General features: G+C 43.5%; 2 protein-coding genes across 4 annotated transcripts in view; one reads left to right on the top strand and one right to left on the bottom strand.

The window, feature by feature from the left end:
- The window catches only part of TEK (TEK receptor tyrosine kinase), a 197850-nt gene extending 193868 nt beyond the window's left edge, over positions 1 to 3982 (top strand). For all 3 annotated transcript variants that reach the window (XM_073543677.1, XM_073543675.1, XM_073543678.1), the window contains one exon: positions 3447 to 3982. In XM_073543677.1, the coding sequence (XP_073399778.1) occupies positions 3447 to 3521 (75 nt within the window). In that variant the 3' untranslated portion in view covers positions 3522 to 3982. The remainder of the gene's footprint in view (positions 1 to 3446) is intronic.
- A 6249-nt stretch (positions 3983 to 10231) lies between these two features.
- The window catches only part of LOC141048252 (RNA exonuclease 1 homolog), a 324762-nt gene continuing 321488 nt past the window's right edge, over positions 10232 to 13505 (bottom strand). The window contains exon 16 of the mRNA XM_073543671.1: positions 10232 to 10576. Within this exon, the coding sequence (XP_073399772.1) occupies positions 10488 to 10576 (89 nt within the window). The 3' untranslated portion in view covers positions 10232 to 10487. The remainder of the gene's footprint in view (positions 10577 to 13505) is intronic.

Raw genomic sequence — 13505 nt, 5'->3', positions numbered from 1 at the left:
ACAGAGCCTTGTGGGACTCCAACAGAGAGAGGGTGGGATGAGGAGGTAGTGTGGGAGTGGGAGACGCTGAATGTGCGGTTGGAGAGGTATAAGGAGATCCAGGATATGGCAAGGTCTTTGATGCCAGATGAAGAGAGGATCTGTAGTAGGATGCAGTGGTCAACTGTGTCGAAGGCAGAGGACAGGTCTAGAAGGAGTATAGAGTATTGTCCGTTCACTTTGGCTGTAAGTAGGTCATTAGTAATTTTGGTCAGGGCTGTCTCAGTGGAGTGATGGGGGCGAAAAACCAGATTGTAGATTGTCAAAGAGCAGGTTACATGAGAGATGGGAGGAAAGTTCAGAGTGGACGTGCTGCTCCAGGAGTTTGGAAGCGAATGGGGGCAGCGATATTGGGCGATAGCTGGACATAGCAGTTGGGTCGAGGGTTGGCTTTTTGAGGATAGGCTTGATTGTAGCATGTTTGAAAACAGAAGGGAAGGTACCGAAGGTTAGTGATAGGTTGAAGAGGTGGGTTAGAGAAGGGATAAGAGTGGTGGCGAGGTTGGGGAGGAGGTGGGGTGGGGTCAAGTGCACAAATGGTGAGGTGATTTGGAGAGATGAGCCAGCTCCCCTTCAGTGATGTTGGATAAGGAGGTTATGGGGTTTGGGCATTGGTCTGGTATACAAAGGGGTTGTGGTGGTTGAGAAATAAAGACTTGCCGTGTTTGGTCTATCTTGTTTTTGAAGTGCATGGCGAAGTCCTCAGCAGAGATTAGGGAAGTTGGAGGGGGCAGTGATGGGCGGAGGAGGGAGTTAAAAGTATTGAACTGTTTGGGGTTGTGGGATAAGGAAGATACAAGGGATGCAAAGTAGGCCTGTTTAGCAGAGGTGACAGCTGATTTGAATGCAAGTGTTGCTTGTTTGATTGCAGTGAAGTCGTCTTGGGAATGTGTTTTCTTCCAGTGCCGTTCAGCAATTCTGGATGCTTGCCAAAGCTTTTTAGTGATGTTATTGTGCTAGGGTTGTCTATTGATTCGTCGCACTGTTATGCATGACAGGGGCAACCGAGTCGATGGCTGATGCAAGAGTGGCATTGTAGAAACTAGTGGCAGTGTCGGTGTCATAGAGTGAGGATATGGAGGACAGTGGTAGGATGGAGTCAGAGTGTGTGGGTGTCTAGATGTGCAAGGTTTCTGCGGGGGTGCGCGTGTTGCTGGACATGGGTGACAGCTGAGGACAGGGATGAGAAAGTGAGTAAATGGTCAGATAGAGGGAGAGGGGTGGTTGTGAAGTTAGATAGGGAGCAGAGAAGGGTGAAGACCAGGTCTAATGTGTGCCCCTGTGTGGGTGGCTGAGCAGGACCACTGAGTAAGTCCAAAGGAAGAACTAAGGGACAGGAGTTTGGAAGCTGCTGACTGGTGGGTGTCAATGGGGATGTTGAAGTCACCCATGATGATGGTGGGAATATCAGCAGAGAGGAAGTGAAGGAGCCAGGTAGAGAATTAGTCGATGAAGGCAGTGGTCGGACACGGAGGTCGGTATATGACAGCCACTTGGAGGGAGAGTAGATGCGGACAGAGTGGACTTCAAAGGAGGGGAGGACAAGGGAGGGGAGGACAAGGGAGGGAAGAGGTGGGATTGGGTTGAAGGTGCAGTTGGAAGGAGAAGGCCCACTCCTCCACCATGTCTGTTGCCAGGGTGAGGAGTGTGGGTGAGGTGGAGGCCGCCATAGCATAGTGCAGCAGGGGAGGCGGTGTCGGCCATGTTTCAGTGCGGCCAAGGAACGAAAAATTGTGAGAGGTAAAGAGGTCGTGAATCACATGGAGTTTATTGCAGACGGAGCAGGCATTCCAGAGTGATCCAAAGAGAGGGAGCAGGGTGGTGGGCGTCAAAGTCACAGATTTGAGGTTGGAAAGATATCGGGTGTTTTTATTGGATTGGGAGTGATAGAAGGGGGAAATAATGGAAGGTATGAGCTGTGGGGGGTCCAGGATTGGGAGATATGTTGCCAGCAGTGAGGAGAAACAGAGGCAGAGCAGGTGGGAGGAGGAGAGTGGGAGACGTGTTTTGTGTGTTATTAGGAGCGATCTGAAGTTGAGGAGCAGGTCAGCGAAGGAGGTCAGGTGGGGGGGCAAGAGGGAAGGAGAGATTATCACTTGATTAGAGGGTGCTGGGGTCTGTGGATAGCGAAGGAGAGTTAGGAGTATTGGAGGCAAAACCATTAGAGCATATTTCATCAGGGTGAGAGTAAGTGTAGAGCTCGGAAAGAGAAATTTTGTATATTTAAACAGAGTTTAGGCGTACCTTCTGGCTCACTTCTGGCATATTTCAATTTTTTATCCTTATAATGACATCCTTGCAATGACAGACCAATTGCTCAGAATTTATAACAGCTCAAATGCACATCAAATAGGCCCAGGTGTGATCAGGAAGGAGGTGCAGCAGGGACACTGCTTGCACGCACAGGAGGGGATTAATTAGAAGTCAGGAAGGAAGAGAGGAAGAAAAAAAACAGATCCAAAAGGACAGATAATTATTGATAGCAGACAGATACAGGAGTGATTGGGGTTCAGGAAAGATCGGTGCTGAAGGTATTGCAGCCACGGGACATACCATTTCCATAAGGAAAGCAGCAGTGAGCCACTTTATAGTGGGAAAAAAATCATCAAATTTATTTGTTATGTCAGCTAGCTAAAGTACATCCTATTCCACTAAGGCCTGTTTCACACATCAGTTTTTCAGCATCAGTCAAGATCCGCCGATTTTCAAAAAAAAAAAAAAGGATCCGCCATTTTTCTTGGCGGATCCGTTTTTCCCCCATAGACTTGCATTATCGACCCCGGATCCCGCGAGATGCAGATGCCCGCTCACGGATACAGCGACATCGCCAGTATTTTTTTCCTTTTCAGGTGCGGTTCCTTTAACATTACAATATCGGCGGATCCCAGCGCACCAGCGGTCCGGTGGCTCCCGTTGGTGTTTCGTCAGCCACGGATCCGTTTTCCGCCATTTTGGCGGATTTCAACTGACCTGAAAAACTGATGTGTGAAACAGGCCTAATTCTTAGGGTATGTTCACATTGAGTTTTTTAAGGAGTTTTTAGAGCAGAAAGTGAGTGAAAACTCTCCAAATCCTCTGCAAAACTTCTCAAAAACTTGGAGTTTCTATGAAGTTTCAGCTCCAAAATCTCAGTGTGAACACACCCTTAAACAGGTTTATTATATTGGAATGTGGTCAGGGTTTTCCCAGCAAAAAGACATGTCATTTTTACTACCCAACTGTGCTTGACAACAAATTATTATACTAACTGTGCAGAAAGTAGACAATTATTCAGGGTACTTTGAGAATACCTTCAAATCAGAGATAACCTAGAAAATATGACCAAGTCATAATCCATTCTATTCAAACCTGACATATTTCTAGCCTGAATCTATGCCATCATTCTAATGCATGCTTTTATTTTCTAGACCTATGTGAATACCACACTTTATGAGAAGTTTGCATATGCGGGTATTGACTGCTCAGCAGAAGAGGCGGCGTGAAGTCCCATGTATTTCTTTAGACTGTTGAGTGTGAAGTATCATGTTTGGAAAAAATCTGCAATCTGTAGAATAAGTTTTAGTGTCAGCTACAAGTGTAAATGTTTATAGAACTACCGTATGTAAATACAATTTCTTCTATAATTTGGGGTTACTATAGTTTTCAGCATTTATTACTTGTAAGAGCCGAATTGTTAATTTGCCAGATTTTATGTATCCTATTAACAAATTACAAAATCTACATTGTATATATGTTGTGGCACTGGGTTATGTAATATCTGACAGGTCAGCATAGTCTAGCATTTAGAAAGAATGCTCTGTACTGTACATGGATAGTTTATGTGTTATGGCACAGGATATCTGAACTTATGCACATTGTATAGATATAGGTTTTATATTCTATGTGTGATTGACTTGAATGGAGTATATTGTAATAAAGTATTTCATGTTATAGCCAAATGTCACACAGCTGTGGAGTGCCATGTCTTATAAGATTGTTTCTAGTAGAAAATATCTTCAAAATGTGTACACGATATGAAAGCTATAATACCCCTGATACTGAATAACTGCTGAGCCAGGGATGATATACCTTCCCACGGGGATAAGCATTAGATTGCTGGAGATTCAGCCAATACCAGTGGGTTTGACCAACTTTAGTCTAATGCATATTGGGTCCTTCACTTTGAGATAAAAGCTTCAATCTGTGGAAATGACAAGAAAATCATATGACCGATGACATGATCAGGGAGACCATGAATTCTCAATTAAATGTCACCTGCTTAACCCAGCAAGGAGCATGGGGTCGTTGAAAAATTGCTAAAGTAGATAAATCACTGGGCCTGCATGGCATACACCCCTGAGCACTGCAGAAATTAAGTGCCACGATAGGCAGACCAATATTTATAATTTTCAAAGATTCTGTAACAGGGTCTGTATCACAGCGGTGGCACATAGCAAATGGGGTGCTAATATTTAAATTAAAAAAAAGGGGCAAAATCTGTACCTGGACGTTATATGCAGGTAAATTTAACTTCAGTGGGTAAAATCCTTGTGGGTTTCCTAAGAGATGCAATCGTGGAGTCTCTCAATAAGAATAACCTCATGACTCTGCATCAACATGTATTTATGAGGCATTGGTTCTGTCACACTAATCTCATGAGCTATAAGGTAAGTTCCAGACTGGATGAAGGTAATGCCATATATGTTGTCTATATGGACTTTTCTAAAGGGTTTGAGAAAGTGCCATATAAAAGGTTAGTACTAGTAATGAGCGGTGATAAGGTGTTATCCGAGCATGCTCGGCTGCGAGTCAAATGACATCGGTGTGCTCCCGCACCTGCATGTCTCGAAGTCTTTCGACAGCCGCAACACATTTGGGGATTGCCCAACAGCCAATCCCTGCATCTGTTGAACAGCTGCGAGACATGCAGCTGTTGAACAGCAGCCATGGAGACTCGAACATATTTTCCAATCATGCTGAAGTCACTAGGTTAGCACACATTCAATCAACACTAGTTACTACATAAAATGAGAGAAACTGGACTAGAGAAAAATATGGTTAAGGCTATGGGCCCACGTAGCGTTTTAAAACGCACAATGAAAACCGGACTCCTTCCCAGAAATCGTGGGGTTTTTTTCACGCGATTTCACCGTGATTCTGTTTGCGATTTTGCCGCGATTTTCTCAAGCACTTTCCAAGCGATTTGAAGCATCGCTTGGAAAGTGATTGACAGGTTGGTCACACTCGTCAAACATAGTGTTTGACAAGTGTGACCGGCTTTTTACTATTGAATAGTAAAAGATAAAATGTTAAAAAAATAAAAAAATCGGGGTATATTTACCTTCTGACGTCCCGCACTGCATTCCCGGGCCTCAGCGTTCCCAGCGATGCCTTGCGAGACCTGTGATGACGTTGGTCTCGCGTTACTATAGCGATCTCGCGAGACCGCTAGAGTCACGCGATACGTCATCACAGGACCTTGCCGCAAGGCATTACTGGGAACGCTGCGGCCCAGGAATGCAGCGCGGGACGTCGGAAGGTAAATATACCCCGATTTTTTATTCTTTTTACAGGGGTATGGTACCCAGGGCTTGGAGGACAGTCTCCTCTCCTCCACACCATGGGTACCAACCGCACATGAGACGCTTAACTTCCCGCATGGTGGGCATAGCCACATGCGGGAAGTAAGCAATTCTCATGCATTCCTATGGGTGCGGAATCGCGGCAATTCTTTGCGATTCCGCACAAAAGAATGATCATGCTGCGATTTTTTCCACAATGCGATTCCGCCGCGGAAAAAAGCGCAGCATTAGCACAGCATGTGCGGAATGCCATAGGAATGCATGGGGTGCGTCATGTACAAGATTTTTAAACGTTTTTGCGCCGAAAATCGCGGCAAAAACGTTTAAAAATCGCATCGTGGGCACACAGCCTAAAAGTGGATTAACAACTGGATCAGTGATAGGAAACAGTGGGTGGTTATTAATATAACACACTCGAATTGGTTCACAGATAACAGTGGGATACCACAGGGGTCAGTATTGGGCCTTTTTTAACATATTTATTAATGACCTTGTAGTGGGCATATCAAATAGAATTTTATTAGTTGCAGATGATTACATTACTGAGTTTAGTACCAACAATGAGGAGGACAATTTAATGTTACAGAGGGGACTTATGTAAACCAGAAGCTTTGCCTGAAAAATGGCAATTGAGGCTTAATGTACTTAAATATAAGGTCATATTCTTTGGCATATGAAATAAAATTGATAATTGTGTACTAATTTGTAAAACAGTCACTAAAAAAGACTTGGTGAAAGGGTGAACGACAAACTCAACTAGTAACAAGTATAAGACAGCCAAGGCAGATAAAATAATGGGACGCATTACGAGAGGACTAGATGCTCATGAAAGGAACATTGTTTTATCTCTATAGAAATCACACTTATATACTTGAGACCAAAATGTTTACACAGTATACTAAGAAAGGTATAGCAGAATTAAGGTGAATTAAAGCAAGTGCAGAGAACAGTAACTAAGGTTATTAAGGAAATGGGTGGACTGCAATACCAAGACGAGTTATCAAACGTGGGGGTCAGAGGCGTAGCTAGGGTCTTGGTTCAGGGGGGGGGGGGCGAAACTTCTGAGTGGGCTCCTAACTAGGTAACTTTGATTACAACTCGGTGACGCACCCGTGGATGTAGGAGATGACTGCGCTGTTAATGAAAATAATCCCTATATAAAGACCAATATTGATATTACCACCATATGGTCAGTGGTAAATACCAGTCCTACAAAACATATAAGTGATTATGACACAGTTATAGTTGGTGTCTTAGCACTGACGATCTTTCTGATGGAATCGTTCACTTTTCACATCTGGCCCAGACCGACATGACAACTCCTCCAGCCACGACTCTGCTACAGAGAATACAACGACATGTTTCACTTCTCATATTCCAGCCCCATCACCATGTATCCCCAACCTGCACAAACCCCTCATCCTGCTGATACCCCAATACTGAGCTGCTGCCGTATGTGTCCCTATTACTGCACCTGATACCCCATTACTGAGGCTCTGCCGTATGTGTCCCTATTACTGCACCTGATACCCCAATGCTGAGCCGCTGCTGCCGCATGTGTCCCTATTACTGCACCTGATACCTCAATGCTGAGCCGCTGCTGCCGTATGTGTCCCTATTACTGCACCTGATACCCCAATGCTGAGCCTCTGCCGTATGTGTCCCTATTACTGCACCTGATACCCCAATGCTGAGCTGCTGCTGCCGTATGTGTCCCTATTACTGCACCAGATACCCCAATGCTGAGCCGCTGCTGCTGTATGTGTCCCCTATTACTGCACCTGATACCCCCTATACACACGGCTTCTCTCCGCACCCCCTATACACGCGTGGCTCCGCTCCTCCGTGCACCCCGTACATGCATATCTCTGCTCCGTACACCTTCTACACACACGGCTCCGCTTTGTACACCTCATACACACAGCTCTGCTACATCCACCCTGTAAACCCCTCCTGACCTCACACAGAAACTTCACCTCATCCAGCCAGCACCATGCAACCAGCACAGCAGAGTCCTGCAGCCACTGAAGACCCCTGACTCCGCCCCTCCTGTGACCTCATCGCAGGTCTTGTACACACAGAATAGCCCAGGACAACATTGCTGATTGCTGGCTGAGAGGTCGGGGGCCCACTGATGGCACTGTGGCCCCCACCCCCTTCTCAGGGGCCTATAGAGGCCGGGCAGCAGAGTAGGGAGATCGATTCTCCCTGCTCTGCCGCAGAATAGTGGTGTAGTGTAGCTCCGGTGGGCCCCCTCAGAGCACCTAGGCCTGCAATGGAGTCAAGGGGCCATCCTCTACATCTAGAGTAAAGAATGTTTAAGTGCTATTTTAAAGTTGGTGTCCAGGTTCACCATTTTAAATTACCTTTACAACAATGTAGTAATATTTCCAACAGCAGGCTGTACAATCACATTTTTAAATAGGGGTCTGGATACTTCCATTTCTGGTAGCTTATCTCCAGCAACTAAAACTTGGACAGGGTGATTGCTCTATCAAATTGAATGTAAAAGAAAAGTGGTGCATGGACCTGGAGTAACCAGGTAGAACTCATCTACATTGGATTGCACAGTATTTTAATAAGTAAATGTCAGGAGTGGACCCAAAACAATGCACCTGTTCACTATAAATACTTATCAAATGTGAATGAAATACTGTAATTTGGCCTTAAAACCAAGTTTGCAGCACTGTTTTTACCACCTCTTCACAGTTCCATTAGTTTACCTTTCACAGCTAGAATATAAGGGCATTCGCAGACATCCCCACATTGACTGGCCACTGATCTGCTGAACAGAGCGTGACAGTCAGTGCAGTGGACTGATTTGTTCAAACGTCTGAATGTGCCATAAGATGTAGGTTTGCTGCCTCTCATGTGAAATCAGTGACAGAAGTGTAACCAATATAAACAACATGGGTCAAGTCAGACGGCCATATAACTTGTGCAAGAATCACAGCGCACTGCATGGACTGGCACGGAACCTCTCCTGACCTGAGCAAGACAGAATGATGGACTACTATGCAGCTGTCAAGCTCAGGTCAGGAGAGCCGACAGCCAGTACGAGGTTTACGATGTGATTCTTGCATGTGAAAAATGGAAGTCTCTGCCGCATGACAAAGCTCAGGATTAGAGATCATCTAGATCAGTGTTCTTCAACTCCAGTCCTCAAGAGCCACCAACAGGTCATGTTTTCAGGATTTCATTCATATTGCCCCGGTGATGGAATTATTGGCTGTGAAGGTGCTGCAATTATCACCTGGGCCATACTAAGGAAATCCAGAAAACATGAACCGTTGGTGGCTCTTGAGGACTGGCATTGGGGAACACTGATCTAGATACTCCTCCCCATTTTTAATAAGCCTATAAAGAATGTGCGCACGCACACACACGGGAGGCCGATCCATAAAGCTAAGTGAGCAAAAAAAAACACCTTGTTAATTTGGAAAGATTTTTCAGAAAAGGGGTGTTAGGACATGGGATCACACTTGTGCTTGAAATGTAAGCCATAAGCTAAGGCAACTAACAAATGTTAGGGCTCATTTGCATGTAATTTTTCTCTTACAAATGTGAGCAATGTTTTTAACGAAGAATAGCATATGTACATATGAAAGTCTAAGGGACTGTTCACATGACCAGTTGTCTCCACAGACCAAGTGGTCAGTGCAAAACTGCAGAGACCTGTCCAAAATTGATCCAAGTGTGAGATCAAAATCTGCAAGAGCGGTCCATGGAGAAAAGGGGGGAAAAAACGTAGTCCGTCAGTGCGCTGTATTTGTTCACAGACTGATTCTGGGGAGTTAATGGGCAGAAGAAAAGTTTCTCCCAACAGAGAAAACCAATAAAACTCTGGTAAAGCTGGAACACTTTTAGGCTATGTGCCCACATTAGCATTTTTAAACGCTCAGGAAACTGATCCCCTTGCCAAAAAATACACGTTTTATTTCTACGCGTTTCTTGAGCGATTTTTGCACAAAAGACACGTATTTTTTATGTGTTTTTTGACGTGCGTTTTCTGGGAACATTGCTGAGCGTTTTTAGCCTTCTCCAATGTGGAAATTAATGAGCATGCTGCGTTTTTAGCCGCTAAGCGCTTCCTGAGCATTTAAAAATGCATGCATTGGCACAAAATGCCAAAAATACATTAAATTTAATAGAAAGCTTCTTTTAAGCGTTTCTGCAGCGTCTGATCTGGCACAAATGCTGCGGAAACGCTTAAAAAAACGCAATGTGGGCACACAGCCTCAAAATGGTTTATTTATAAGACATCATTTAGCCTTTTTCCCCACATATGAGGAAAGACAGATTTTTATCAGTGACATCAAACATGAACCACTCTGATAATCCACCACAGTTTATGGCTGTTTCATGGAGAGTGCAAACCTAGACGAGGCAGTATTGCAAAATCACCCATATTGTCTATGCACATTAGTTATTCAGACACCACACACTGGTTGCAGAACTTTCCATTCCTGACGTCAATTTAAACCTTGTAAAGTCAGAATTATCCTTTCAGAATGCTACACACTATAGTTTTCTATAGGTAAAGAGCAGGTGATTTCTGTACCACTCTGTGCAGGCAGAATTTATCGTAGAACACGAACATTTTCTACTATTGTTTGCACAGTAAATCCACACAAGTTCAGTATTCTTTATTCAGAAAGATTAAGGTTTAAGTGAAACATCTTGAATAGCACAATTAGCATACAAATTCTTTTCAATCTCACAAAGCAATATAACAAATTAAATTTTACTTTTTTTTTAACAAACTGAAAAGCTGGAAAAACATGGACATTACAGCATGGAGAGTAACAATTCACTAACCAAACTTGTAAAGTATATACAAAAGAAGAAAAAATAAAGTTAATGAAAGAATGAGTAGGGGATGTAGTCTTATCTCCTGCCTTTGGTATCTTCTTTCACTTTCCAGATAATCAACTCCATACATGCAGTAGCATCTTCAGTTGAATCATGACCACCAACTAAACCAGAAATTAAAATTAAAACAGTTTAAAGAGAAACTGCTGACTGATCCATGCTATCCAAACCAAAAGCAGCATAAGGCGGGGTCACACTTGCGAGTGCAATGCGAGTCTCTCGCCTCAATACCCGGCACTGCCGCCAGTGGTTCGGACCAGAGCATTCAGCTGCATAGAAAGACATGCAGCCGCACACTCCCGTCCCTAGTGCAGTCTGCAGTGCCGGGTAATGATGCGCGAATTTCTCGCATCACACGCGAAAGTGTGACTCCCAGTCTCATCTTAATGAGATCTGCTTAATACCAAATTTAAAAAATCAATACATCAACACCTTTTTAAATATACATGTAACAATTTTATTATTACATAACTATACATGTCCTTTCAAGTTATTTTTTTTTTTTTTTTTTAATAGTACAGTAGTTAAATCATCAAGCTAGAAAATAAAATATGAACTAATCTTAAATACTAAGTCCCTTTTATTATCAATTTGTCCCTTCTACTGGGTAAAATGTAATCTTGCCCACAATCTCTTACTAACAATGGCAATTTCCTCATGTGTCAGAGTATGTATGGCTATTATTAACTCATGTGGAGCCGACCCTATATCTGATTTTTGCTTACTTTTAAAATGTCTGGTTTTCTTGGATACATAAGACCAGAAGGTGCAGAAAAATCACTTCCAATTCATTGTCAATCTTCGGATGGTACAAAAAAAAAAAATCCATGTTTTAATTTTTGTTTCACTACATGGAATGATAGTGATATTGCCTTTCATGGGTTTTGCTTCCTGCAACCAATGTTTTAACTAACTCCTCTTCGTAGTCCTGGTTTATACAGTACATGAACTGGATGTTAGGAATATTTTTCTCACTCCAGTTGAAAAGTTGTATGGATACTAAGATTTGGACTGAATATGGCTTCTGGAAGCTAGCCCAATCCCAGTTCATGATGGGATGCTCAAATGAATGGTCATCTGCTGGCTGTTACTGCGGTCACTCAACCTTCTCCCAGGAAACAAATGGTCATCGGGGAATATAGATGAGGCAGGGGTAAGGGCTTTGGGACATCTCAAAATTTTCCCATGCTTTGTTTGCCACCCTGAAATAAACTCATCAGTAATGCTGGTTTTTAGGAGCTAGTCCCTGCGGTGTTTTTCTTGTGCAGTAGCTCCTCCATGTGCAATGAGCGCAGCATCCGATATGCTGTCTGCTTTGAGAAATAGTAATAAATCAACAGCAGAGGCATGTCACTATACCCGGCAGACCAGTGACATCTCCTGCGGGGTGGCGCTAGTCCTGCTGCACACCAAGTATAGTGAACTCCGCTCTAATAACTTTTGCAATTAAAGTGAACCTGTCACCCCCCCCCTGGGGAGCACAGGGGCATGATGGACAGCTATGGGAGGCAGGGCCCAGATGCTGCAGAGACATGATTGACGCCGGGGACGCGGCTGCTTCAGGGGGACACACCGCACCTATGGGACTGAATACATGTATGAGGACCTATTTATAAAAGTTAATATTTCGGCGTTACTGGGGGTTAGAAACGGAAGAGCCACCTTCACAGAGTGCAGCCTTAGTGCTGCTGAAAGTGGCTCTTTTACTTAAAAACGCCCGGGGGGGGGGGGGGGGGGGTGACAGGTTCTCTTTAAGGCAAAGATTTATTAAAGGGTTAGTCTGAAACCAAAAAGTAAGTTTCATTTAAGTACTATCAGCTGGTCATAAAAACATTCTACAAAGTCTTCTGCACTTTTAGAAACGGTGTCAAAAGTACATAGGTCACTAAATATCCACTGTTTGTAAGTTACTAGCTCAAGAGCCCAGCCTTGACTGGGAATAGTATCTAACTGTGGTTAGTTATAACAAATAATGATTATATTGCACATAAATTGTCGCTATTGAACATAGCAACGCTCCCGCACTGGTATACGGAACACAACCGGCGCCATTTTGTTGAAGCAATTTTTTTTAAAACACACTATTAACCCCTTAACGACTGCCGCTACGACTTTTAATGGCGGCAATTAAGGAGACCTATTCCTCCTGCACCTCATGTTCCTTTATACACAGCATTTTTCCTCTGGTAGCACCTCGCACGTCTCTCTTCCATATACAATTGGAAACACTTGATCCCGAGAGAAATTGCACTAATTGCAATAAAGTGTATTGTATACACAGCCTACTTCTTCTGCAGCACAACACTTTTCTTCTTTAGACCTCGTTCACACGTTATTTGGTCAGTATTTTTACCTCAGTATTTGTAAGCTAAAACTTGCAGTAAAACAGAGGAAAAGTATATTAGGAACACGTCACGACTTGTGTATTTTTCTCCTCATTTTGGCATATAAATACGGAGGTAAAATACTGACCAAATACTGAACATGTAAATGTGGCTTTATACACAGCCTCCACCAGCAGCGCCTAACTCTTCTCTTTACACAGTCTCATACTGCAGCAGCACCTCACATCTCATTTTCTCCCTCACTCCTCTACTTTCCCCTCACAGGTGCACAGCAAATACCTGTTATGAGCACGGTGTAATCCATGAGGCTTCTCCCTTTCCCTTGACATCATGTCTCAGGAGCAACTCCATTCTAGACACGACAGAACTAGATGTGGCCTGTGCCTGCCGTGCACTGATACTCTGAAGGTAGAAAAAGGAAAAGAAAAAGCACCACTGCACCAATTAAAGTGACAACTGAAATAAGTAATTTTTATTGATACAAAAGAGTTATACACAATAAAAACATGATAAAATCACAAAACTATGGCATCCATGGTACCTAAAATGCATATCAATACAAAAATGTCATACGTATAAGTACATATAATGTGAGCATACAATCCAGCGACACTATAGCAGTATACCTCCCTATTCCCAGTCTCATGAGGACTAAATAACCCTAAACAAAGCCCAGCCCATAATAAAG

Source organism: Dendrobates tinctorius, unplaced genomic scaffold (assembly GCF_039654945.1).
Source record: "Dendrobates tinctorius isolate UK_male_01 unplaced genomic scaffold, ASM3965494v1 ptg000134l, whole genome shotgun sequence".
NCBI classification, from domain to species: Eukaryota; Metazoa; Chordata; class Amphibia; order Anura; family Dendrobatidae; genus Dendrobates; species Dendrobates tinctorius.
This window is presented reverse-complemented; position numbering and strand designations above follow the sequence as displayed.